Source organism: Notolepis coatsorum (genome assembly GCF_963971535.1).
Source record: "Notolepis coatsorum genome assembly, chromosome: 18".
Classification (NCBI taxonomy): Eukaryota; Metazoa; Chordata; class Actinopteri; order Aulopiformes; family Paralepididae; genus Notolepis; species Notolepis coatsorum.
This window is the reverse complement of record NC_140182.1, coordinates 39,643,888-39,670,550: the sequence shown is the minus strand read 5'-3', so window position 1 is coordinate 39,670,550 and position 26,663 is coordinate 39,643,888. Positions and strand designations below refer to the sequence as shown.

At 43.4% G+C, this 26,663-nt stretch overlaps 1 protein-coding gene across 1 annotated transcript in view; it reads right to left on the bottom strand.

Annotated features, from left to right (window-relative positions):
• LOC311245330 (unconventional myosin-Va-like) overlaps positions 1 to 26,663 on the bottom strand; it is a gene marked incomplete at its 5' end in the record, with an annotated part of 105,397 nt that overhangs the window by 36,384 nt on the left and 42,350 nt on the right. Inside the window, 6 exons of the mRNA XM_084335166.1 lie at positions 474 to 713; positions 1,880 to 2,036; positions 9,067 to 9,278; positions 23,455 to 23,563; positions 24,608 to 24,694; positions 24,980 to 25,077. Of these exons, the coding sequence (XP_084191292.1) occupies positions 474 to 713; positions 1,880 to 2,036; positions 9,067 to 9,278; positions 23,455 to 23,563; positions 24,608 to 24,694; positions 24,980 to 25,077 (903 nt within the window). The remainder of the gene's footprint in view (positions 1 to 473; positions 714 to 1,879; positions 2,037 to 9,066; positions 9,279 to 23,454; positions 23,564 to 24,607; positions 24,695 to 24,979; positions 25,078 to 26,663) is intronic.

Genomic DNA, 26,663 nt, shown 5'->3' with positions numbered 1-26,663 from the left:
TACTTTCACTTTTAAAAGCTAGTCAGTCATCCGTTTTCACTTGACTAAAGCTGTGGTATTATTCGGTTGCATCCCATTTTACTTTATCAAGTGGATTCTTGTTAATTCATCATACTTACTCTGAAATCAAATCGGTGGAAATAATTGGTTTTGCGCAAGATGAGTGAAAGCTACGATAGAAAGATGTGCTGAGGTCAGAGATGTTTCCTGCGTGTGTGTGTATGTGTGTATGCGCCTTTCATTTGTATTTAGTTCACACTCAGGATTATCACAAAGTAGTCATGAAGTATGTGGTTATTTTATAAACAAATGCTTCATTGAATTGACAGAAAACGTACTATATTGAGATATGCAATTTCCCATATCGTGATAGAAGGTTTTGTTCATATGACACAGCCCTATTGGTCATGTAAACTGACATATTGTTAAATGTTTTGAAAAACACTATGTGTAGCGACGGACACGGTGCTCACCTGCTCGTCCAGCTTCCACTGCAGCTGCATGATCTTGTTCTCCATGCCCACGTTGAGCGTCTTGAAGTGCTCCACGGAGCGAGCCTCCACCTTCAGCTTCTTCAGCTGCCTCCTCGCCCCCATGCGCCGCACGCAGCTCTGCAGCAGGACCAGGGCCTTCAGGGAGCGTCGGTAGTGCCGCCTGGCCAGCCAGCCTCTCACCCACCGCTGGACGACCACCGCCTTCTGCTCGTACACCATCTGGGAGCGGAGAGCAGACCGCGAGAACTCAATATTACAGTGGCTCAGGAAGGTAGAGCGGTCGTCTGGTCATCAGAAGGTTCCCGGTACAATTCCGGCTCCTCCCGGCAGCGTGTCGAAGTGTCCTTGAGCAAGACACTTAATCCCTAACTGCTCCCGATGAGCAGGTTGGCACCTTGCATGGTTGCCTCCGCCGTCAGTGTGTGAATGTGTGAATTTGAGGTTGTAAAGCACTTTGGATAAAAGTGCTATATAAATGCACCATTTACCATTCAATACTCATCAAATGATAGGATGATGAGATATCCATGTCTGTTAAAGACAAGTGATTAGGTTAAGTGTCTTGCTCAAGGACACACGCTGCCGGGAGGAGCAGGAATCGAACCGGGAACCTTCCGATTACCAGACGACCGCTCTACCTCCTGAGCCACCATCATTCCTCGTCCGAGGAAAGCAACAGTTGTGATTGGAGGATCAAGAAAAGAGGGCAGTGTTTGAGATGGGTCAATTCATCAGAACCTTGTATTACAGATTGGGAATAGAAACGCTACACGCTCTTGTTTTCCAACGTCTAGGGCAAAACAATTTTTTTTTTTAAATATTTAGGGGGAGGCTGGGAGCCAACAGAGAACCATCTCCTCAAAAGTATCACCTAGGATGGTTGGCGTCACTTTGAATGAGTTTTGTGGCCTTCCTTTGAATTCTAAGGAACTGACATCAAGCTGTCATTAAAGGTCTGTAGCGCCCTCTAAGCAAAAGAGCCCTGCTTGGTACTGCACCTCTCTTTATTTTTACATTCCTGGTTTTACATTTACATTTTGTCATTTAGCTTTGATCCAAAGTGACTTACAAATTGTGTACGACAAGTCAGCAGGAAGGGTACAACTCTTATCAGCTGAGTAACAATGTTTGTCAAAGTGTTCAAACTTGAGTGCTGAGTTTGTTGTTGTTTTGGTGTGATGTGTGGTTGGTTAGTAACTCATCATACTGTGAATTCCTCTACATCTCTCTTGGCAGAGTCTGAGGTGTGGCCAGCAGTAGCAGCCCCTCCCCCATGTCCTCACTCAACTACAAATGAGACCAACACTAAACAAAGTGCAGTACTAAGAGGGGCTCAAGAGAGGGTGCTGTTTGACTGCATTATAGATTCTACCTTTAAACCTCACCTTGTAGTAGCGCTGTCTGGCCATGTAGGTCCGTAAGTGGCACTGGATTCTGATGGCTGCACAGCGCTGCTGCTGGTAGTGTTTCCTGGCCGCCCACATACGGACGTTCCTCTGAATGAGCAGCGCTGCCTTGGTCCTCCGGAGGAAGTGGACGTAACTGACGGGAAGGAGATCATATTGTTTAAAGGAGCATCTAAAACATGTATCTACCTGTAAACTGTTATTATGACAGGGGATAGTCCACACTTTCAAGAAGCCTATATACTTTGTCATAAACAGAGTCATTTCACTGCATCTAAGACCGGGGTTCACAACTTCTTTGGGCTCAGGATTTTTCGTGACCCCAGCTATTTAAAATATTGGCATTCCTTTGCTATTGGATACTTTTTTAAATAACAGATTTGAATGAAGAGCTGATTGATTGGATGATAAATTGTTCTAATTGGAGGCAAGCTTCACATACACCACATAAAAAAGCAATGTATAAAAATACATTTGAAAAAGTTAAATCTTTTTTTTTAATAAAAATCTATTTCAGGCTATTTTCAGGCAACCCCATGGTTGGGAAACACAATCTAAGAAGACATCACACAAACGCTTTGGTTCTTGATATAACGGAAACAAGAAGCGTTAGCATTGTGTTTAGCGGCACACGTGAAAGTCAATGAGGCACGACTGAAACATCCCCTGCTTCGTGGCCCACTAGCATTGCTAACATTTTTCGTGTTTCAAAAACAGTATGCTGTATGTGAGATCCTCTGATCATCTTATGAGTCCGACACAGTGTGGAACTTGTGGAAACATCTCTCCACCTTTGCCACTAAGAAACATTCTTCGTCTGGTGTAAACGACCCTCCAGGTAGCGTCATTCAGTTTGTGTGTGATGGGGAACCTTTATTTTGAAGCACCGCCAAACCGGAAGTAGCTAACCGGAAGCAGATACCGCGAGCATCCACACAGCTTGACGGTCCAAATGAACGTTAGACATACGGCTACAAGGAAACAGAGTTCTCCGTGAATATCTTCTTTATTCTTTTGTTATATGGAAATGGTCTACAAGGTAACTGCTGTGCACTTTCTATGGTTTTAATGTTGGTTTGAATTCACTTTTGTTTGTGTTTTGACAACTTAAAGTTATTCCTGCTACTGTAAAAATACGTTGTTTTCTAGCTAACTTGGTCATTGCAAATTGTTAGCTTGTCTACACATTTAATAAGGTCCAGAGTACCAGCATTTTAAGAGTTTTTTGTTTGATTGTAGATCTGGAAAAGAAGACTTTCATGTGGGTTATGGTTAAGCCCCTGTTGGAGAGAAAGAGGACAAGGTACTGGGATGTCTATTTGTCCTACTTATTGATATGGGCTGTTTACTTTATATTTGTATTCATTTAATGTATTGGCTATGTCACTGTTATTGGAAGCCATTTGTGTCAAGTGTTATGTTAGCTTATGGAACAATGTGAATGTGGCACTAATGTATATAATGTATATATATCTGAGTATCTTTACTTTGTCTTTCTCTGTCATTTCACTTCAGCTCTTACGTTGTGAATTGAAATAAACATTCATGAAACACCAGTAAAGGAGTCCATCCATCACTCTCCCAGGGATGCTACAGTAAGAGCTTACTCTATGGTGAAGTGGAACATCGGATATTCGTCTCCCGGACCCTGCACTGAACTTCACCCTCACTTGAGTTGCTAAGAGAAGGAACCGTTTCATTACCTTACTATAGACCTGATAATTAATTACCTTTTTTGTTTTAAAAATGCACACTTCATGTAGAGCTTCCTTTGTTATTGTGTGTATTCTAGTCATTGCTTTGGCATGAACACTGATGTAAATGCCCTAGATAACACATTCAATGCTGGTTATTGGCCCTAATTTACCATTCAAAGTGTATGCTGTGCTATTTCTCTGTCCATGTCTATGCTGCTCTGTATGAAGGCGCAACCACATTCACTTTATTCTAACGTTGAAAGGTGCAATAATTAGCTCATCATGGCATCCTTAGAAGGGAAAGGAGGGTTATATAAGGAAACTAGCTCCCCAGATGAGGTCAAAGGCTTAGGAGAAGAGCATCATACAGAGGTAGGCCTAGGGTTGGAAGAGTCTGAAAACACACAGAAGGAAGCTAGTGAAGAGGAAAAAGGTCCCACTGATATCCCTGAGGAAGAGGATGACCTAACTGAAGGTCTCCGACGCTCCCACCGTACACCGCGCCCAACAGAAAGGATGCGTGCGCACCAAGAGGAAGAAGCATGCAAAAGGGAGAAAAGACTGCTGTACCTGTATGAAAAATGGAAGCGCGACATTTGCAAGGCAAGACACGAGATGAAGACATACATGTCAGAGGAGGAGCTCTGGACTCTCATCGACAAACTAAATATGTCTAAGACGGACGTTTGTATGATGTATGTCGAAATCAGAGGTCTCACCGCGCCCCCCAATGACATAAGACGACGAGTGGATACGTGCGAGACAGTAACCAGGGAATTAGTCAACATCGCTCATGATAGAACCATAGGTACAGAAGACGATTTCAATGTCCAACGGGAAAGGAGCCGACTTCATGAACTGCGTCGCCATGACTACGCAAGGTCGGTCTATGGAGCTGCCTCTGACGTCTCTGCATTAACTCAGAGCAGCAGGTCTGTACAAGGCTCGTCTATAATAACAACGAAGCGTGTGGAGGCAGCGGCTGAACTAGCCGAAAAGGAAGCCACCTATCAGATGATGCAAGTAGAGGAAAAACAAAGGGAAGTTATACACGAACTAGAGGAACAACAACGAAAGGCTCTGGAGGTACAACGGCGTGAGTTGGAGCGACTGCAGGCCAAGAAGGAAGTGTTCGCAGCCCAAGCCAAACTAAAGGTCTACGACGATCAGATCAGACATGAAGCTGCCGAACACATCAATGAAAGCAATGCAGAGATGAGGAACGCACCTGCTGCCACACTCTTTCCATCTCATGCTGCACCAACCTCTCATTCTGACATCACTGCTCTCGCACAGGTCTTCCATGACAGCATAGCCTTGAGTAGGCTTCCTGCACCAGAGCCATTCGTTTTCAATGGTGATCCTATACAGTTCATCGAATGGAAGACAACGTTTACCTCACTCATCGACCAAAGAGCAATAACCCCAGCTGAAAAACTCTACTACTTGAAGAAGTATGTTGGTGGCCCAGCACGCCAGGCTCTAGATGGCACGTTCTATCGTAACGACAAGGAAGCCTACAAAGACGCCTGGGATAAGCTGAATCATCGCTTTGGCCAGCCATTTGCCATTCAGAGATCATTCAGAGAGAAGCTATCCAACTGGCCGAGGATTCAGCCTAAGGATGCAGAGGGACTCAGGAGTTTCTCTGATTTTCTCAATGCCTGTCGGGATGCCATTCCTCATGTCAAGGGTCTTGACATACTCAACGACTGTGAGGAGAACCGAAAGCTTATTTACAAACTGCCAGACTGGGCAGCCGCTCAGTGGAACCGTCAAGTCACAAAACGCTTGAATGAACGTCAAGAATTTCCAACTTTCGAGGACTTCACAAAATTCATGTCAACTGAAGCGGAGATTGCCTGCAATCCAATCACGTCTTTCCAAGCTCTACACTCATCAGCCACTAGTGCCGATAAAGGAAATGTCAGAGACTCTAAGCGAAACAACGCCAGCGTTCTTGCCACTCAAGCAGACACTGACAATGAGAACCGGAAGTTTAGGACTATGGCTCCATGCATTCAGTGTGAAGATGACGGACACCAGCTCCATGCATGTGAAAGATTCACAGAGATGTCACTGGATGAGCGACGCAACTTCATAAAGGAGAAGAGACTATGCTATGGATGTCTAAAGCCAGGACACAATGCGAAAGACTGTCGCCATCGTCACTCATGTGACACCTGCAAGAGAAAACATCCTACAGCCCTCCATGATAACAATTATCAAAGAGAAGAAAGGCCTGCACCTGATACAGAATCAGATCAAGACCCTGAGGCAAGATCCCTCAGTGTAGCAGTTGGAGGCTCATCCAGCACTTCAATGATTCTACCAGTATGGGTTTCCTCCAAAAGTAACCCAACTATGGAGAGACTTGTCTACGCTCTTCTCGACACTCAAAGCGATACTACATTTATCGACCAAGAGGTGAGTGACGGTCTTAATGCAGACAAGCATCCAGTTAAACTGAAGCTGACAACCATGAGCGGAAAGGACACAATTCTCACAAGTGAGAGAGTCTGCGGCCTTCGTGTAAGAGGATATAGCTCTGCCACTCAAGTCGATCTTCCAGTGGCCTACACTAAGGACTGCATACCCGTAAACCGTGCACACATCCCCACTTGTAAGACGGCTAAGAAATGGAGTCATCTAGCAGGAATAGCAGACGAAATTCAAACACTAAAAGACTGCGAAGTGGGTCTTCTCATAGGTTATAATTGCTCGAGAGCCATGGCTCCAAGGCAAGTCATCCTCGGAGCAGATGAGGAACCATACGCTGTACGGACAGATCTAGGGTGGAGTATCGTGGGGCCCTCAGCTCAAAGCCAGGATTCGTTGAGCACCAGTCGCATGTGCCACAGAACCACAGTTAAAGAGCTACCCCCGGCCACACCGGCCGATGTTATCCGCATTCTAGAGTCAGACTTTAAGGACGGCAGTGAAGACGGAAAACCAGTGTCTCAAGATGACATCACGTTTCTGAAAGGGATGGATGAAGGAATACGGAAAACCAAACAAGGCCATTACGAAATGCCCCTGCCCTTCAAAAACAGACTCCCCAACAATAAGAACTCAGCCCTGATTCACCTTAAAAGGAAACTGCAGCGCGACGAAGGGTACAAGAAGAAATACGTCAAGTTCATGGAAGAGGTTATTGGAAAGGGGGGCGCAGAACCAGTCGAAGATGGTGGGAGAGAAGGCGAAAGGTGGTACATTCCCCATCACGGCGTCGTTCACGCAAAGAAACCCGACAAACTTCACATTGTGTTTGACTGCTCAGCAAGTTACAAAGGAACAAGCCTCAATGACCACCTCCTTTCTGGGCCCGACATGTTGAACAACTTGAGTGGAGTGCTCATCCGCTTTCGCCAGCACCCAGTTGCTCTGATGTGCGATGTTGAAAAATGTCACGTTCAGGAAGCTGATCGAGACTACTTGCGCTTTCTCTGGTGGAAGCAAGGAGACCTGAACTCACCGCCCAGGGAGTTCCGCATGAAGGTGCATCTGTTCGGTGCGGCCTCCTCGCCAGGGTGTGCCAACTACGAACTAAAGCACTTAGCTAAGGAGAAGGCACACACCTACCCGCACAGATCACGATTCGTCATGAGAGACTTTTACGTGGACGACGGGGTCACAAGTGGTGAAAACACGAGTGCAATTCAGTTAGCCAAAGAAGCACGCAAACTCTGTGCCACAGGTGGCCTCCGTCTACATAAGTTTGTGTCAAACAGAGATGTCCTCGAGAGTATCCTGCTCTCTGAACGAGCAACCAACGTAAAGTGCATGCGCCTCACCTTTGATGAGCTGCCACTTGAAAGAGCTCTCGGGATTCAATGGGACACAGAGTCTGACAACTTCTGTCTCAACGTCAACCTTAAAGAACAGCCTCCTACACGCCGCGGCATCCTGTCAACAGTAGCCTCCCTGTACGACCCCCTCGGGTTTGTGGCACCGGTCCTGCTCAAAGAGGAATTTGGCTCTCCTGGTGCTGAGGAGTTCTTCTGGACTGATTCGAAAGTAGTCTTGGGATACATGAGGGAAGTCAGAAGTGCTTTGCACTTAGCACAATGACCAAGGAGCAAAGCACTATAGTTGATCACTTGTCTACGTTTTCTTCTTGGTCACTCGCTACTCGAGCTATCGCACGCATTCAGAGACGCGTCCACAAGAATAAATCTAACTCACTAACCTCTCGAATAATCAGAGATCATATAGAATTAGCGGCAGTGGCTAGTCCGTAATGAACTAGAATGGAGAAGTAAGATGACTCCTTCCATCCACTGGTCTGGGGGTCCACTTTGGGCAAGTGGTAGCACCCCCTAAGCCTCCCTACCTGGGGTTACAGGCCAACTAGGTTATTCCTTATTATGGAATCAGTCGGATTTACAGTGTAATATAAACCACTCCTGATTGGTGGGAGTGTAAACGACCCTCCAGGTAGCGTCATTCAGTTTGTGTGTGATGGGGAACCTTTATTTTGAAGCACCGCCAAACCGGAAGTAGCTAACCGGAAGCAGATACCGCGAGCATCCACACAGCTTGACGGTCCAAATGAACGTTAGACATACGGCTACAAGGAAACAGAGTTCTCCGTGAATATCTTCTTTATTCTTTTGTTATATGGAAATGGTCTACAAGGTAACTGCTGTGCACTTTCTATGGTTTTAATGTTGGTTTGAATTCACTTTTGTTTGTGTTTTGACAACTTAAAGTTATTCCTGCTACTGTAAAAATACGTTGTTTTCTAGCTAACTTGGTCATTGCAAATTGTTAGCTTGTCTACACATTTAATAAGGTCCAGAGTACCAGCATTTTAAGAGTTTTTTGTTTGATTGTAGATCTGGAAAAGAAGACTTTCATGTGGGTTATGGTTAAGCCCCTGTTGGAGAGAAAGAGGACAAGGTACTGGGATGTCTATTTGTCCTACTTATTGATATGGGCTGTTTACTTTATATTTGTATTCATTTAATGTATTGGCTATGTCACTGTTATTGGAAGCCATTTGTGTCAAGTGTTATGTTAGCTTATGGAACAATGTGAATGTGGCACTAATGTATATAATGTATATATATCTGAGTATCTTTTCTTTGTCTTTCTCTGTCATTTCACTTCAGCTCTTACGTTGTGAATTGAAATAAACATTCATGAAACACCAGTAAAGGAGTCCATCCATCACTCTCCCAGGGATGCTACATCTGGCCTGGTAGCCACGTGTGTGTGTCTAGACTGTGACTCTCCACTACTCACCGTCTGGCCTGGTAGCCACGTATGTATTTCTAGACTGTGACTCTCCGCTACTCACCGTCTGGCCTGGTAGCCACGTGTGTATTTCTAGACTGTGACTCTCCACTACTCACCGTCTGGCCTGGTAGCCATGTGTGTATTTCTAGACTGTGACTCTCCACTACTCACCGTCTGGCCTGGTAGCCACGTGTGTGTGTGTGTCTAGACTGACTCTCCACTACTCACCGTCTGGCCTGGTAGCCGCGTGTGTATTTCTGGACCGTAAGGGCCGCCTCCCTCAGCCTCAGGTATTTCTTGCGGGCCAGCCAGCAGCGGATGGTCTTCTGGATGCGGACGCACGCCGCGCGCAGCTTATCGGACCGCAGCTTCTCCAGGTACGCCACCTGGCCGGCCCGGAAGAAGATCTTGGTTTTGCCAAACTGATACTTGTCCTGGTCCTGAGAATGAAAAGATTCAAATTAAGGCTGTCAGTTTATCGCGTTAATTAGATTAATTAATTACACAGCAAATGATCGCGATATGAAAATTAACTCAATTAATTAAACATTTTTTATTTTTTTAAATAACTTTTCTTTTTAAATCTCATTCATTCCATAAGAACGTAGAATACATTTTTTTTTTTTTTTTTTTTATTATCTTTTCCCCCCCTCCTTTTTCCGATTTTTCTCCCATCCCACTGTTAGTCGTTATGCCAATTCCCAACCCCCTTCCTGGTTGTTGCGCACTCCCCCCTACTGTTGGTCCCGGAGGCCGGAGACTGTCACATGCTTTCCTCCGACGCATGTGCAGCCAGCCGGCAGCCAGCCTGGCAGCGCAGATTCTCACTGGGAGAGTGTAACGTGTGGAAGGTCACACTACCTCCCTCCAGATCCTACCCTCGCTGTGCAGGCGCCCCGACCGAACTGTTGGGGTCGCTGTCCACAACGCCCAGGACCCACCCACGGCTTTCTCACCCCTAACACTGCCAATTGTGTTAGTATGAACAACCAGCCAAGCTGATAGCAACGCCGAGAGCTGGATTCGAACCCAGCGTCTCCAGCGTTGATGGCGAGCGCCTTGTCCACTACACCACCTAGCCGCCCTTAGAATACACATTTACAGACTTTTTTTTTTATATGGTCCATTTGCATGTTCTTGGTATCTGATTCTAGGGACATCTATGGATCTCAGGGAATGTATTCCCAGTGTCAGAAATACTGTGTCTGTTACTAGGCTTGAGTAAATTGTAATGAACCAAATGAGAATATCAATAATTTTTTTTTTTTTATCTTTGACTGTGAATAACACTATGCTCAAATTGACCAGACCTGAAAAATCTAAGCAAAATTAATAGATGGAAGATGATTAAACAGAAGGTTTTGTAGATATAGTACTGAATTCTGCCATCCGGACACATGCAATTTGAAATATGATTATAAAATATAGAATATCAGGCATAAAATGGTTATGCGATTAAAATGCGATGAATTAGATTAATTAATTACAAATCCTGTAATTAATTAGATAAAAAAATGTAATCGCCTGACAGCACTAATTAAAATGCGTCGGCATATTTAGTTCCGTTTGTACTTTCAAGCAGAGCTCAGCAATATATAAATATTTATCATCTGACGACCAGTCAGTGTGATCATATAATTTATGTTGTGTATTTATCATGATACGATTTTTTTGTCTTAATTATAAATGAAAAGGCAAAATATTCAAGATTCAAGAGATTTATTAGTCAAATGAAGGTGGCCATGCCCGCCTTGATTGTGCAAAAAATACAAATATAATAAAATGATAAAAAGTACTAAGATAAAATACAATGCTAAGCTTACGAATTAAAAGGTAATGAGTCCTATATACACTACTATACAATATACAGTTATACTATATAACTATACTATACAAAAACAGTTGTTTTTTAAAGTGACCTGGAGTGTGTGTGTGTGTGTGTGTGTGTGTGTGTGTGTGTGTGTGTGTGTGTGTGTGTGTGTGTGTGTTCATGTGTGCGGCGAGATCAGTGTTCAGTGTTCTGATGGCCTGGGGGAAGAAGCTGAGTCTGAGTCTCTCTGTTCCTGCAGCATGTATGCGGAGGCGCTTGCCTGACCGCAGCAGCTTGAACAGGCTATTGTTGGGGTGGTGAGGGTCCTTTATTATTCTGCAGGCTCTGGATTTGCACCTCCTGTTGTATAAGTCCTGCAGGGGTGGTAGTGCAATACCCGTAGTACGCTCTGCTGTGCACTCTGTAGAGCCTTCCTGTCCTGGGCAGTGCAGTTGCCAAACCAGGCAGTGATGTTCCCAGTCAGGATGCTCTCCACAGCCCCAGAGTAGAAGGGCTGGAATATCTTCCATTTGTATTACATTTCTGAAGTGTTTGAGAATGTTGTTTGAAAATGTAAGTTTCAGTCTGATGTCACACTTCAACATGATTATTCAACATATATTTCTATACCTAAGCATATTGATGATATATTGTTATATCCGATTATTATAGTTTCTCCATAGCGCTCAACCTTCCTTGTAAGTAACCATAATGTAATGGTTTATAGAGGCTTCTTTCCTACCAGTCCTACAGGTAACGATAATGTAATGATTTATAGAGGCTTCTTTCTTACAGGTAACCATAATGTAATGATTTATAGAGGCTCCTCTCCTACAGGTAACCATAATGTAATGATTTGCTTTTTTTTTTTTAAACATGACATAAAATTAGATACACAAGCATTAACAGTAAATATCCACAGTAAATCACAGGATTATACATTCCATTTGATTCAATATAAAAATAGTTTACGAGATATATACCTAATACTTGCAATCCAATCCAATGTATATGCTCTTACTCGCTCTTCTTCCCCCCCCCCCCCCCCCCCCAGGACCCCCCCTTGGATAATCCATCCATTTTCATTCATTTCTAACCAGGAATTACAATTCATATGCTAGCCTTTATTCTCTCCACCACTTTTTTTTTTTTTTTTTTTATCTTTTTCCCCCTCCTTTTTCCTCCGATTTTCTCCCATCCCAATGTTAGTCGTTATGCCAATTCCCAATCCCCTTCCTGGTCGCTGTGCACTTACCCCCCACAGTCGGTCTGGGAGAGTGGAGGCTATCACGTGCTTCCTCCGACACACGTCTAGCCAACCAACCGCTTCTTTTCACCTGGCAGCGCGGACTCTCACTGAGAGGGCGTAGCGTGTGGAAGGATCACACTATCCCACTTAGATCCTATCCGCGCTTAGCAGGCGCCCCGACCGAACTGTAGGAGTCGCTGTTTACAACGACCCGGACCCACCCGCCAGCTTCTCCCACCCTCTAATACTGCCAATTGTATTAGTGTGAACGGCCAGCCAAGCTGGTGACAACCCCGGAGCTGTGAGCTGGATTCGAACAGGCGAATCCAGCCGCTCCGGGGTTGGTGACGAACGCAATCTCCGCTACGCCACCTGACCGCTTCTCTCCACCACTTCTAACCAGATTGCAATGCTGGTTTCACTGACACCTAAAATTCTTGCTGTAGATATCTCTAGATAAATCACATCGAGATAGGTAAGAACCCATACCTTCCGTCACATTTTATCCGATTGAATCCATCGTGATGCCATCAGCTTTTTAGCAGCTGTGAGACCGGACAAAACTAGTCTCTTTAGCTGTATAGGGGCTGAAAACTGAGAAACATCATTCAACAGCAATACAGAGGGCTGTACAGGTATGTTCAGAAATAAAAATTCTGATAATTGCAGGGTCACTTCTTCCCAGAATATCTTAACAGGTGGGCAATCCCAATACATATGCATAAATGTACCATCATCACCGTTTGTACATAAGGAACATAGAGAATCTTGTCTAAGTCCCATTCTGTTCAATCTTATAGGAGTCAGGTATGTCCTATGAATATAGTTAAGATTAATTTGTTGATGATCCGGGTTGCGTGACGCAATTCGAACGTTTGCCCAGACTTCTTGCCAATCAAAATCTACTTCCAAGTCTGGTATATCCCTCCTTGTTATGTACCAGGAGCTGATCACTCCTGTGTCACTGTGCAGGCAGGCCTGATTACTCCTGTGTCACTGGGCATGCAGGTGAGGGCTGCCAATTAGCCAATTAGTGCTGATTGGTTACCTGCTGGGAGCTTTAAAGCCAGCCCTAGTAACACACATGCAGAGTCGGTGCTTAGAGGGAGAGCTGTCACATTCTTCCAGTCCGTGTCCGTTGGGTTTACATTAGTACATTAGTTTACATTTACATTAATAGTTCCTTGCTATAGTAGCATTTTGAGTTAGAGCACGGGGTTTTGGTGTCGGTTTTGCACATAGGTTGCGTGCCTTGAGCCAGGGTCGTAACAGTTGGGCGCTCGTCCGGGATATTTACCCCTAGAAATTTGTTTGGTGGTTTTTTTTGTGTGACACGGGGTGTCATGGTATTATGGTTTGGGTGGTGTTCGTTACATATGGTGTAACGTGGGGGCTTGAGCCATTTCATCAAACAGGTGAGTATGCCGTATTTGTTTGTAATTTGATGTGACTACTTATGCTGTTAAAATATATAGTTTAGTGGGCACCACATGTAGATAGGGACATTATTTTCTGGTTGTTGGTTAGCTTCCTGTGCACCACGTACTCCTGGGGCAGTCAGGGAAGGGATTAGCACCATCTGCTTGTCTGGTACTGTATCATGTACTGGACGGGTGGATGGTCAAGTATGATCTTTGACTGGTAGCAGGTGTGGTTGAAGATGGTTAGGTCTACAGGGCATTAGTTTAAGGGTAGGTAGATTAGGGCGGCCAGAAAACACAGGTAGTGTGGTAGGGCTTGATTTAGTGTTTCTTAGGGTAGACATGTGGTGGGCCGGTTTTGACTGCAGTTTAGATGTAGAAGCATATGTAGTCATATCAGGTTAGAAGGCGTACCTGTTTGAATTTGTTTGTTGGATTTATTTTGTTTGTTTTGAGTGTTTGGTGAGCATACCTGGTAGCACCTAACACCCTGTGTGTATGACACGTCTATTTAGGGTGGGTGTGTGTGTGTTTTTTTTTTTTTTTTTGCGACCTAGAAAGGTGCGCTCCGTAGAGCTCACATTTCCACCGCGTTCCCTTCTGGTTGTTATTATTGGCATTTAGCATTCTTCAGTAGTTCTTCATGGTTCTTCGTGGTTCTTCAGGGGGTCTTCAGTAGGGTTGGGCACCGAAAACCGGTTCTAATAGGAACCGGTTCCTAACTTCCGGTTCTGGAACCGGAAGTAACATATTTGAATTTCGATTCTAAATTTCGATTTTTTTTTTACTTTTTTTACTTTTTTTTCAACTGAAAATGTGAATAGTATGATTTTCTTTTTGAAATAAAAAAAAAATTAAAAATCTCCTTCGAAATAAGCTGTGACCTGTTTTGACCTGCACCTCAAAGAATCGGAATCGAGAATCGTTTAGAACAGGAATCGATATGGAGAATCGGAATCGGAACCGGAATCGTTCAAATCCAAACGATGCCCAACCCTAGTCTTCAGTGGGTCTTTGGTGGTTCTTCGTGGTTCGTTAGTGGTTCTTCGTGACTGTGAGGTAGAGTGTGTAGCTTGTGGTGGCTGGTACAGTGACGATGGCTTCCATCAAGGACTTTGTTGATCGCCCGTCTCATGACATGTTGGAGAAGTTTTCCAAAGAACAACTTCTAGAACTTGCTGTACACTACAGGGTAGAGCTTACTGCAGGTGATAAACGTTTGAAGCCGACTGCCTTGAGTGCTTTAAGGGTGTTACTCATTAGAGAGCAGGTGCTTGAGGAGAGGGTGGAGGAGCCTCCTTCGTCTGGCGCGTCTCCGCTATTACCTGGTGTAGAGGGTGAGTGGAGGATTAGGGAGTTGGAGTTTAAGGAAAGGCAGCTAGAGCGAGAGCGTGAGGAGAGGAGAGAGGAGCGTGAGCTTAAGGAGAGAGAGAGTAAAGAGGAGCGTGAGCTTAAGGAGAGAGAGAGGAAAGAGGAGCGTGAGCATGAGCGTGAGTTTAAGGAGAAACAACTGTTGCTGGAGCACGAGCGTGCACAGAAGGAGCTTGAATATAAGTATGCTGCCTTGCAGGCGGGTGCTCTGCATCCAGTCACGTTCCGGTTTTGATGTAGGCAGGAATATTAGGATGGTGCCTCCATTTTTTGAGAAAGACGTGGAAAGATATTTTCCCCTTTTTGAACGGGTGGCAACCACATTGAAGTGGCCTGATACCGCCTGGACACTGCTGCTGCAATGTGTTTTAGTTGGTAGGGCACAAGAAGCCTACACTGCTCTGTCCCTTGAACAAAGCGCTGATTATGAGCTTGTTAAAGCTTCCATATTGAGGGCTTATGAGTTGGTCCCCAAGGCCTATCGTCAGCGTTTTAGAGGTTATCGCAGGTCGGAGGGGCAGTCTTATGTTGAATTTGGAAGGGAGAAGGGGAACCTGTTTGACAGGTGGTGCACTTCTCAGAAGGCAGAGTCAAGAGAGCAGCTTAGGCAGTTGATTCTCCTAGAGGAGTTTAAAAGATGTGTTCCTGATACCGTTTCCACACATCTAAATGAGCGTAAGGTATCGAAGATAGGCGACGCCGCTGTCTTCGCTGATGAGTTTGTGTTGACACACAAGTCCGTGTTTTTGGAGGACTACCGTGTTGAGTCCGGGGATAGGCGTCCTGTTCAGGGGGGCCGTTTCCCAAAACCTGTGTCTGCTGGTCAGTTAACTTCACCTCCTAGGCGGGGTGGTTCTGCTGGTGCATTCCCAGAAGGGATTATCTGTTTCTACTGTAAAGAACCTGGTCATATCGTTGCTGGGTGCTCGGTGCTTGAGCAGAAAAATGTCAGAACCGTGGCTCTGGTAGAAACCATATGCAGAACGCCTATGCCAACGTTAGATGGTGATGGGGGAAGTATCAAAAGTGTGGACAAAGAGCTTGAGGGTTCCTCAAGGTTTATGATGGATGGGTTTGTTTCCCTGATTAATGCACTAGAGTCCAAACAGGCTATAACAATTTGGAGAGATACCGGTGCTTTTCAGTCCCTCATTCTGGAGGGGGTTTTGCCGTTTTCAGAAAACTCTTCTTTGCATTCCGGTGTCGTTGTTCGGGGCTTTGGGGGTGGATTTGTGGATGCACCTTTGCATGAGGTCATGCTCAATTCTCCCTTAGTATCAGGCAATGTTGTTGTGGGGGTATGTTCTCACATTCCCATAAAGGGGGTCTCCTTCATTCTAGGGAATGATTTGGCTGGTGACAAAGTGTTGGCTACTCCGGTTGTAACTCCCATTCCTGTGGTTTCTGAGGTCCCTAATGAGCTGGCACAGAAACATCCAGGAGTGTTCCCTGTGTGTGCTGTGGCACAGGAAATGTCAAAGGACAAAAGTGATGTTGTTGATACTTCGACTTGGGACATTACACTTAGTGACACATTCTTTGTTGAATTAAAATGTGTACCTGTTGAGAATTTTGGAAAGCACACTGTGGATGTACCTCTGCATAATGATTCTCTTGATTGTGGCTTTGTGTTAGGCCCGGTGGTGAAACCAGAGTTGACATGCGTGCCGGAGAAGCATGTGACAGGAGATGATATGGCAGCGCAGTGTCTCAAGGTCTTCCCAGTCTGTACGGTGGCTGAGGCCACGAACGAATTGGAGTGTGGGAAGGATGCTATGAGAGGTGCTGTTGTTTCATGTGACACCGTTCTAGTTGGAGAGGCTACTAAGCCTGACTTAGGCTGCCAGCCTTCCCACAGTAGCTCTATTGTCCCTAATGTTTCACTTGTGGGCAGGGATGGTCCCAGTATGTCAGTTGATGATTCTGACATTGATCCACATGTCCACACTGATTCTCTGCCATGCACTAGGTGTGATGGTCAACCTAGTTACCTGTGTCCTGTGGAGCAGGAGCCGCCTTCGCGACCTGGTCTGTTGAGTGGCAGCCATTTTGATTTTGATCAGGACAATGTTATTTTGGGTGACGCCATTTTAGATGGTGTTCCAGACGTTTTTGTGACTGTCGTACTGCCATGTTCCCGGTACGCTGGGGCTGTACCTGAGGCGGTACATCCTACTCTGGATGTTCACGGTTTGCAGTATCCTGAACTGCCAGTCCCAGGTGGGATGGATATGGGCGCGGTGGTGGTATCAGTGATCTATGGTTTTTGTTGTGCTGTGTTCTGTTCTGTTGAGCGCAGTTCTCAGGTTGATTTTGGTTTGCAGTCTATTTTTGACAGATCGGTATCGGTGGAGGGGCCTGTTGAAAGGGAGCATACAACACGGTTGGTGGTCGTGTTCGACAGGGGCCGACCCGCTATCGCTGTTGTGGTAGTGGCCCTGACAACTAATGGGTCACAGTTGTTTTTTTTGTTTTTGTTTATGGGTTGTTGTGTGGTGGTTGCCTCTGGGGCAACCAGTTTGGTGGGGGAGGTGTTATGTACCAGGAGCTGATCACTCCTGTGTCACTGTGCAGGCAGGCCTGATTACTCCTGTGTCACGGGGCATGCAGGTGAGGGCTGCCAATTAGCCAATTAGTGCTGATTGGTTACCTGCTGGGAGCTTTAAAGCCAGCCCTAGTAACACACATGCAGAGTCGGTGCTTAGAGGGAGAGCTGTCACATTCTTCCAGTCCGTGTCCGTTGGGTTTACATTAGTACATTAGTTTACATTTACATTAATAGTTCCTTGCTATAGTAGCATTTTGAGTTAGAGCACAGGGTTTTGGTGTCGGTTTTGCACATAGGTTGCGTGCCTTGAGCCAGGGTCGTAACACTCCTCCAGACTGAGTCTAGGGGAAGGATTCCATACGAAGACGTTAGTAAGTGATGATAAAAGTCAGATACAAAGCCTCTCAATGTCTCTCTTTCATAGAAGAATTTGTGATATCTGTGGTGCTCAATTGGTATCTTTAATGGGACTCCATGAGCCTTCAAACATTCCAATAACTGTGCGTAGAAATAAAATGTGGAACTGGTGAGGTTAAATTTGTTACGTATTTCTTGATAGCTACAGAAACCCCGTTTGTTGAAGACATCTCCCAATGTATGTATGCCCTGTTTTTCGCATTTGGGATATCTGATCGTTTTCCAATAAGGAGTGCATTGTTATTGAATAGGGGAGAATGGCTATGCCATTTATGTTGGTTAGAATATATTTTTTTCTGTGTTTCACGCCATATCCGAATCACATGTGTAATAAGAGGGCCAAATTTCAATTTGCATTGCTTAATTGATAATATGGTGTATACTATGTCCTGCAGTCTATGTGGTGCCACTATATTTTCTTCTAAGTTTCTCCAGGATACAGATGCTTGGGAGTCAAACCAGGTCATCAGTGGTCTTAAAGAGTACGCTTTAAAATAGTGGTAGAAGTCTGGAAATGCTAAACCTCCGTCGGCTTTGTTTCTCTGTGCGGTGGATCTTTTTATTCATGGAGGTTTGTTGTTCCAAAAAAATGTATATGCGGTGGAGTAGAATTTTTTCCAGTAACCATCAGGGGGGGGTAACGGTAACATTGAGCTAATGAAGTTGATTCTAGGTAAAACATCCATCTTAACTATTGATACTCGGGCCTGTACTGAGTTTTTAAGTTTAGACCACCTGTCAAAGTCATTTTTGATCTTATCTTGGAGTTTTGTGTAATTATACTTCACCGTTTGGCATATAGTAGGGAATATTTCAACTCCTAGACATCTAAAGTGTTTTACCATTGGTATTTTTTCTGGAAGGAATATATCCTTTGCAGGGGCATTAAGTGGGAGGAAGGCCGACTTTGGCCAATTTATCCTAAATCCCGATAGATTGCCAAAATCAATCAACTTGAGAAGATGAGGCAGTGAGGTGGTAGGGTTTTGCATGAACAATATTACGTCGTCCGCATATAAACTAATATGATGTTGTGTGCCCTTAATTGCGATTGGTTCTATGGATTGGGATGGTCTTATATACTGTGCTAAAGGCTCTAATGATAAAGCGAATAGTCCGGGACTAAGAGGGCAACCCTGTCTGGAGGAGCGCGATACAGGAAAGATTTCGGAGGTAATTTTACCTGTTATAATCATGGCCGATGGGTCTTTGTATAATACTTTTATCATATCAATGAATCCGTTTCCTAACCCCATCCTTTCAAGTACTGCCCATAAATAAGACCATTCCAACCTATCAACGGCTTTCATCGCATCCAAGGACAACATCGCTATAGGTGGAATGGCATCCTTGCTGGCGTCTAGCACATGTAGTAACCGTCTTATATTATCCGTGATCAGGCGGCCTCTTATGAAGCCAGTCTGATCAGGATGAACTAAAGATGTCATATGCTTTTGAAGTCTGATGGCTAGTACCTTGGAATACAGCTTGATATCGGTTCCGAGGAGGCTCAAGGGTCTATAACTACCACAATCTGTGGGGTCTTTGTCTTTTTTAAGGAGGACAGATATGAGTGCAATATTGTCGATCTTATGGAAATTCCCCTCCTTGATTGAGTATAAAATCATATTAAGTAATAGGGGTCCAATTACATCCCAGCATGAGAGGTACAATTCTGGTGGGATACCATCCCTTCCAGGGGCCTTACCAATTTGCATTTCAGATATAGCCTCCCTAAGTTCATCTAGTGTGATAGGTGTTTCTAACTGTTTAGTGTCTTCCTCTGATAGTTAATTTGATTAAGATATATATCCATTTTGTTTTGATCAAAAGCCATTTCTGATTTGTACAAGTTGGAGTAAAACTCTTTGAATGTCTCGTTAATTCTTTTGGGGTCTGTGACAAGTCCTTGTTGGACCTTAATAGTAGGGATATCTGCAAATCTTGCGTTGGCTCGTATCTTCATAGCTAGTAGGTGACTTGGTTTAGAGCCATGAAAGTAATAATGTTGTCTTGTGCTACGTATTTGAAATTCAGATTGTTGTCTTAAAATGGCGTTAATCTCTTTTTTTAACACATTAATTTGAGATTCCAATCGAACCGAGTAGTTGTATTGTAAAGAGGAAAATAACGATGAGTAAAGCGTTTCCAGCTCTACCAATTTTGAACAACGATTCTTGCGTAGTTTGGAGGCAAAGACCATAGTGAAATCCTTGATAAATCCCTTTACCGACATCCATAATATTCTGGGGTCCTGTACCGAACCCGTATTCTCCAGCAGGAAATTAATAAGTTCAGCTTTGAAATGTATAATGAATTCATTGTTTTTCAGCAATATCGAGTTAAATCGCCATCTTGGGGCTCGGGATGACAGTATACTAAATTATCCTTTTAGGAGTAAATAGCTCAGTAGGGCTGTCTTAAATACTTCGAAGCTTCGTTCGATGGCACAAGCTTCGAACATTTAAAAAAAAATCGAAGTTTAAAAAAGAAAAAAAAAAGAACGTAGATTTTTTTTTTATGTTCGAAGCTTGTGCCATCTAAATAACGTTTATCCATTCAACTAGCTGCTGTACTGCTATGGTAGCTAGCCTAGCCGCAATGCTATGGTCGATCCCATTCACGTTAGCATGTAAGCTAACAACAAGAGCGTTAGGTTTAGTCTCTCGCTTTTTGAGAGACATAAACTCTCCGCTCTTGGTGGTACATTGTGTTGATGACTCTGCACCCCCCCTTAACAACTGTTTGTATTGAGCCGTATTGTATTGTACCCATTCTGCAATGTTAAATAACGTTTATCCATTCAACTAGCTGCTGTACTGCTATGGTAGCTAGCCTAGCCGCAATGCCATGGTCGATCCCATTCACGTTAGCATGTAAGCTAACAACAACAAGAGCGTTAGGTTTAGTCTCTCGCTTTTCGATTTTCATTTTTTACTTCGATTTGTGTGTGTGCGTGTGTGTGTGTGTGTGTGCATGGGGCCATTGGGTGGGGCCGGGGGACAAATACACTAGAGGAAAGTAACCCAGCTCAGCACTGCCCAAATTATATCATCACTATTGCCTGTTTGAAGGACATCATCCTCAAACACATATACCTACATGCCTTGTAGAATTAGAAGAAAGAAAGATACTGGGATGAATAAACAAAATAGGAAATAAAATGTAGAAATGCATGCAATACATAAATAAATATGAATCTCCATATATGAAATAGAACATTTAGATAAGGTGCTACTGAGATGTTTTGGTGAGTTCTTTGTTTTTTTGTGGAAGTAGCCCTTCTTAAAAATGCATGAACATTCACTGATAATTGGTCTCTAGTGGAGTCTACAAGGTCTACATTGCCGGACCATGTAGAATCCGAACCTTGTAGACTGACATAATTCTGTGCATAGTTTAGTCTACACAGGCCATATTTCAAATAATCAAAATCTTACTTCATTCATCTTAAACATTCTTGATTTGGGGGATTGGTAGTTCCCATGAAATCTGAAGTTGTTCAAATGACAACAGCGATCCACCTTGAATTAAATCACACAGCCGAGTGAAACCTTGTTGGCTGCGTCACAGTCACGAAAGGGGCTACTTAATTAATTAATCCAATCCACTTTATTTATAGAGCACATTTAAAAACAACAAAGTTTACCAAAGTGCTGTACAAGTCACACAACATAAGATAAAAAAAAAAATATATTAATTAAAAAAATGTAAATCGAAGCTTCGAATTAAAATCGAAGCTCGGCCCCAAAGTTTCGATTGCCAAAAAAAAGCTTCGAAGGTCAGCCCTAAATAGCTGTGATCTGATAGTGCATTGGGAACCATTTCCACGTCATAGTTATCAAATAGTCTAGGGGATGCAAAAACATAATCTATTCTGGAGAATGTCTTGTGTCTTGTAGATCGACAAGAGTACTCTCGGGTCGTTGGGTTGAGTAATCGCCATAGGTCATTTACACCTGTATTCTTGGACCAATCCTTTAGTGCATTAGATGCATGTTTCTGATCATTGGAAAAGGTGGGCTAAGACTTATCCATCCCGGGATCCCAAATGGCATTAAAAGGAAGATTTAACATTGTTCTGGTGAGTGTAGCGTAGAAGTTAGCATCGTAAAGATTTTGGGGCATATGCCGCTACCAACGCTATTTTCCTGTTTCTGTATACAATTTTAGCTATGGTTATCCGACCATCTATATCAGACCATACGTCCTGCAATTCAATATTCAACTTCGGTTTCGCGACTATAGCAACTCCACGGGATCTCGTTCCAAAAGATGAGTGGCTAATGTTATGATATATGTTGTCCGCTAGTATTATTTTGTCATCCACTAAAAGGTGCGTTTTGCTTAAAAGAGCCACATCAACCTGTTTGTTTTTCATCAGTGTAAGCACGCTTTTACGTTTATGTTGTTTGTTTAGTCCCCCGGTATTCCAAATCATTATATTCAAACTAGCCATAATCTAAACAAGTTGTTGTGTACTTGTTTGTAATTGTCTGGAGTACAAATTCACAATGGATATATATCCAACTATTGAGGTCCTGTTGAGAGCCAAGCTTAAAAACATACATATATACATATAATCCCCTGAACCCCCCTCCCTTAAAGAGCCGTACAAGGTACCTGTGTTCGTTTGACACCCCCTTCGCGTACAGCTCCACCCTCCCTTACCGGTCAGCCCAGAATGAGCCATTTATCCTTAACTTTCCTATGCAAATTGCCATAGGATCTAAAACTTTTAATTCTACCTTGATAGAATGTCACCCGTGGCCTAGCCACTCTCCCGTTAATATAATAAAATAAAAATGAAAAATATGCCTCAATTAGTATATTCATTTAAACCTGCTAACATTCTGGAATACGCTGGACTTTTTCAATGAATGCCCTGGAACATTAACATCAGTATGTGACCTGCACATGAACCAGATCTGGAAGAACAACAACCTTCATAGCGGATTACTGCCCACCCATGTTCGGGGGACGAACTGCATACACGTATTTAAAAACCTCCTTTTCATCTAGATGTGTAAGCTTGGCAAAGTTATTTTAAGATTTAAGCAGATGTTCTCAAATTTTTGGGATTTCTATAATCTAGTTCTAAACATTTTTTTTTTTTTTCTGTCTTTGATATGTTTTAACCTATACATGTTAGTAGAGGCTTCTTTCTTACAGGTAACCATAATGTAATGATTTATAGAGGCTTCTCTCCTACAGGTAACCATAATGTAATGATTTATAGAGGCTTCTCTCCTACAGGTAACCATAATGTAATGATTTATAGATGCTTCTTTCTTACAGGTAACCATAATGTAATGATTTATAGAGGCTTCTATCCTACAGGTAACCATAATGTAATGATTTATAGAGGCTTCTTTCTTACAGGTAACCATAATGTAATGATTTATAGAGGCTTCTTTCTTACAGGTAACCATAATGTAATGATTTATAGAGGCTTCTTTCTTACAGGTAACCATAATGTAATGATTTATAGCGGCTTCTTTCTTACAGGTAACCATAATGTAATGATTTATAGAGGCTTCTTTCTTACAGGTAACCATAATGTAATGATTTATAGAGGCTTCTTTCTTACAGGTAACCATAATGTAATGATTTATAGAGGCTTCTTTCTTACAGGTAACCATAATGTAATGATTTATAGAGGCTTCTTTCTTACAGGTAACCATAATGTAATGATTTATAGAGGCTTCTTTCTTACAGGTAACCATAATGTAATGATTTATAGAGGCTTCTTTCTTACAGGTAACCATAATGTAATGATTTATATAGGCTTCTTTCCTACCGGGACCAACTTTTCCAAGACATTTTTGCAGGTCTGCTTCCGATCAGAAAGTACATCCTTCTGCTTCATCAGGACCCGGTAGCGACTAAAGAATTCTTGATAGGTCCATCTGCAATAAAACAAATCACCATTAACAGATTAGAAAAGGGGACAGGATGGCCTAGAGGTAAAGAGGCCAGTAACCGAAAGGTAGCTGGTTTGATTCCCGGCCCCAAACATGAGGGTGTATTCCAGCTGTGAGCTGGTGACTGAAGGGTGGCTGGTATTACATCTACGGTGCCCACTATCTCTGCCTAAGTGCCCTTGAGCAAGACACTGAACCCCAAAACTGCTGCACTCTGACGGAAAGCACATGCGTGGGAACTGTGTGTATGTGTAACTAGGAGGGATATGAGGACTGTGTGTATGTGTAACTAGGAGGGATATGAGGACTGTGTGTATGTATAACTAGGAGGGATATGAGGACTGTGTGTATGTGTAACTAGGAGGGATATGAGGACTGTATGTGTAACTAGGAGGGATATCAGGACTGTGTATATGTAACTAGGAGGGATATCAGGACTGTGTATGTGTAACTAGGAGGGATATGAGGACTGTGTGTATGTGTAACTAGGAGGGATATGAGGACTGTATATGTAACTAGGAGGGATATCAGGACTGTGTATGTGTAACTAGGAGGGATATGAGGACTGTGTGTATGTGTAACTAGGAGGGATATGAGGACTGTATATGTAACTAGGAGGGATATCAGGACTGTGTATGTGTAACTAGGAGGGATACGAGGACTGTGTGTACGTGTAACTAGGAGGGATATGAGGACTGTATATGTAACTAGGAGGGATATCAGGACTGTGTATGTGTAACTAGGAGGGATATGAGGACTGTGTAACTAGGAGGGATATGAGGACTGTGTAACTAGGAGGGATACAGTATGAGGACTGTGTTTGTGTAACTAGGAGACTAATTTAAATTGCCTTGTGTACATTGACAATAAAATAATCTTCTTCAAATGAGCGGTTAGATGAAATAAATGAAACAAATCAAATCAATACAGAAGTCTATATACTATACATGGTTTTCTGTGTGTTTATGTTTACAAGTTGCTAATGCCATGTGGGACACCCTGGGTGAGATAGTGTTGTAGACACAGTACCTGGATGGGAAGCCTGCTGCTGAGATCCGGATGGTTTCCAGGATGCCACAGGCCCGCAGCTGTTGTACTGCTCTCACTGGGTCCAAGCTTTGACAAAGACACCATTACACCTCTCGTTATCAAGCTTTGACAAATACACCATTACACTTCTTGTTATCAAGCTTTGACATACACCATTACACCTTGTTATCAAGCTTTGACAAAGACACCATTACACTTCTTGTTATCAAGCTTTGACATACACCATTACACCTCTCGTTATCAAGCTTCGACAAAGACACCATTACACCTCTCGTTATCAAGCTTTGACAAATACACCATTATACTATGTATGGTATGGTGTAATAAAAGGAGTGAAATCATCCTGCTCACGTGAACGGGGATTTCAGGTCGTTGGGCTTGATGCAGCGTACGTAGTGGGGGGTTGTGGCGTTCAGAGTCTCCATCAGCAAGTGTAGCGACTGTCGGAACTGAGTGGAGGGAATAGTTGATGGGATTTATGAAAATGATAATAATAATAATAATAATAATAATAATAATAATAATAATAATAATAATAGACTGACATTTCTAAGACCCAAGTACAAAGTACAACCACCAAGGATGGATAGAAAAGCAGAGCTAAACTAAATAAACAAACAAATAAAGTAAATACTTTCAATAAAGTCAACAAGACATTACAAGACATCAAGAACTACAGTTCCTTAACCCAGATTATTTTTTTACTCTGGTAAAAGTAAAAGTCCTCAATTCAAAATTCTACTTAAATAAAAGTACTGAAGTATTTGATAATGAATGTACTTCAGTATCAAAAGTTAAAGTACAAATTTGATATGACATTCTTGTATTTCATTGCTTGGGGCGTTCAAACCTCTCCCCCTGGATATCAACAGAATCACCCCATTTAAGATATCAATGTGCTTCCCTGAAGAGATGACATAATCTACTGTCACCATGATTGGCCCATCAGTCAGTCAGAGTTCAGTAGTTGTAAAATATATCAGCTAGCTAGTCCACAAACAAGTAATGAAAGTAGCATGCTACAATATATGTTACTTTTTGTGGTTCAAAAATATCCACAGCAACTGTGAGAATTTATTTATCACCTGCTAGCACAGGTTAGCCAATGTTAATGATAAACATTCCACAATGAGCTTTTTTTTTATTTATAATTTTTTCTACTTTTTCTCCCATTTTCTATTTTTCTCCCATCCCAATTTCGTATCGTCCAATTCTACCCTCCCCTATCTCGAACGCTGTTAGGCCATGCCTCCCACAAGCCGGCTGCAATGTGGACGAAGCCTTACATCACGTGTCCCCTCCGGTACTCGAGGAAGCAGCCGTCGCATCTTTTCACCTGCACAGCGCGATCTCTCAGCAGCGGGGGTCTGCGTGGGAGGGACACGCCGCCCCCGTCGCTTCCTGATTCTGCTGCGCAGGCGCACCAACCGACCTGTAGGAGTCGCTGTCCACAACGTCCGATCCCCACCCATCAGCTTTCCCACCCCTAACACTGCCAATTGTGTTAGTATGAACGACCAGCCAAGCTGATAGCAATGCGGAGAGCTGGGCTCGAACCCAGCGTCTCCTGCATTGGTGGCGAGCGCCTTGCCCACTACACCACCTAGCCGCCCACAATGAGCTTTTTCTGAACTGGTTCTTTAAGTACAGCATTTAAAGGAACACGCCAACATTTTGGGAAATTAGCTTACCGTCTTCTCCAGAGAGAGACAAGAAGATAGATACCAGTTTCCTCTCTGTGCGTTCAGTAGAAAGCCATCTGGCTGCACGTTAGTCTAGTTTAGCACAATGAATGGAAGCGGACATTGCCGGTTAGCCTTCGGGAGAGGTGTTAGTTGGACAATGCCTAGGCTAACCGGCCATGTCCGCTTCCATTCATTGTGCTAAGCTAGGCTAACGTGCAGCCAGATAGCTTTCTACTGAACGCACAGAGAGAAAACTGGTATCCATCTTCGTGTCTCTCTCTGGAGAAGACAATACGCTAATTTCCCAAAATGTTGGCGTGTTCCTTTAAGTTAATTTACATACACCACAG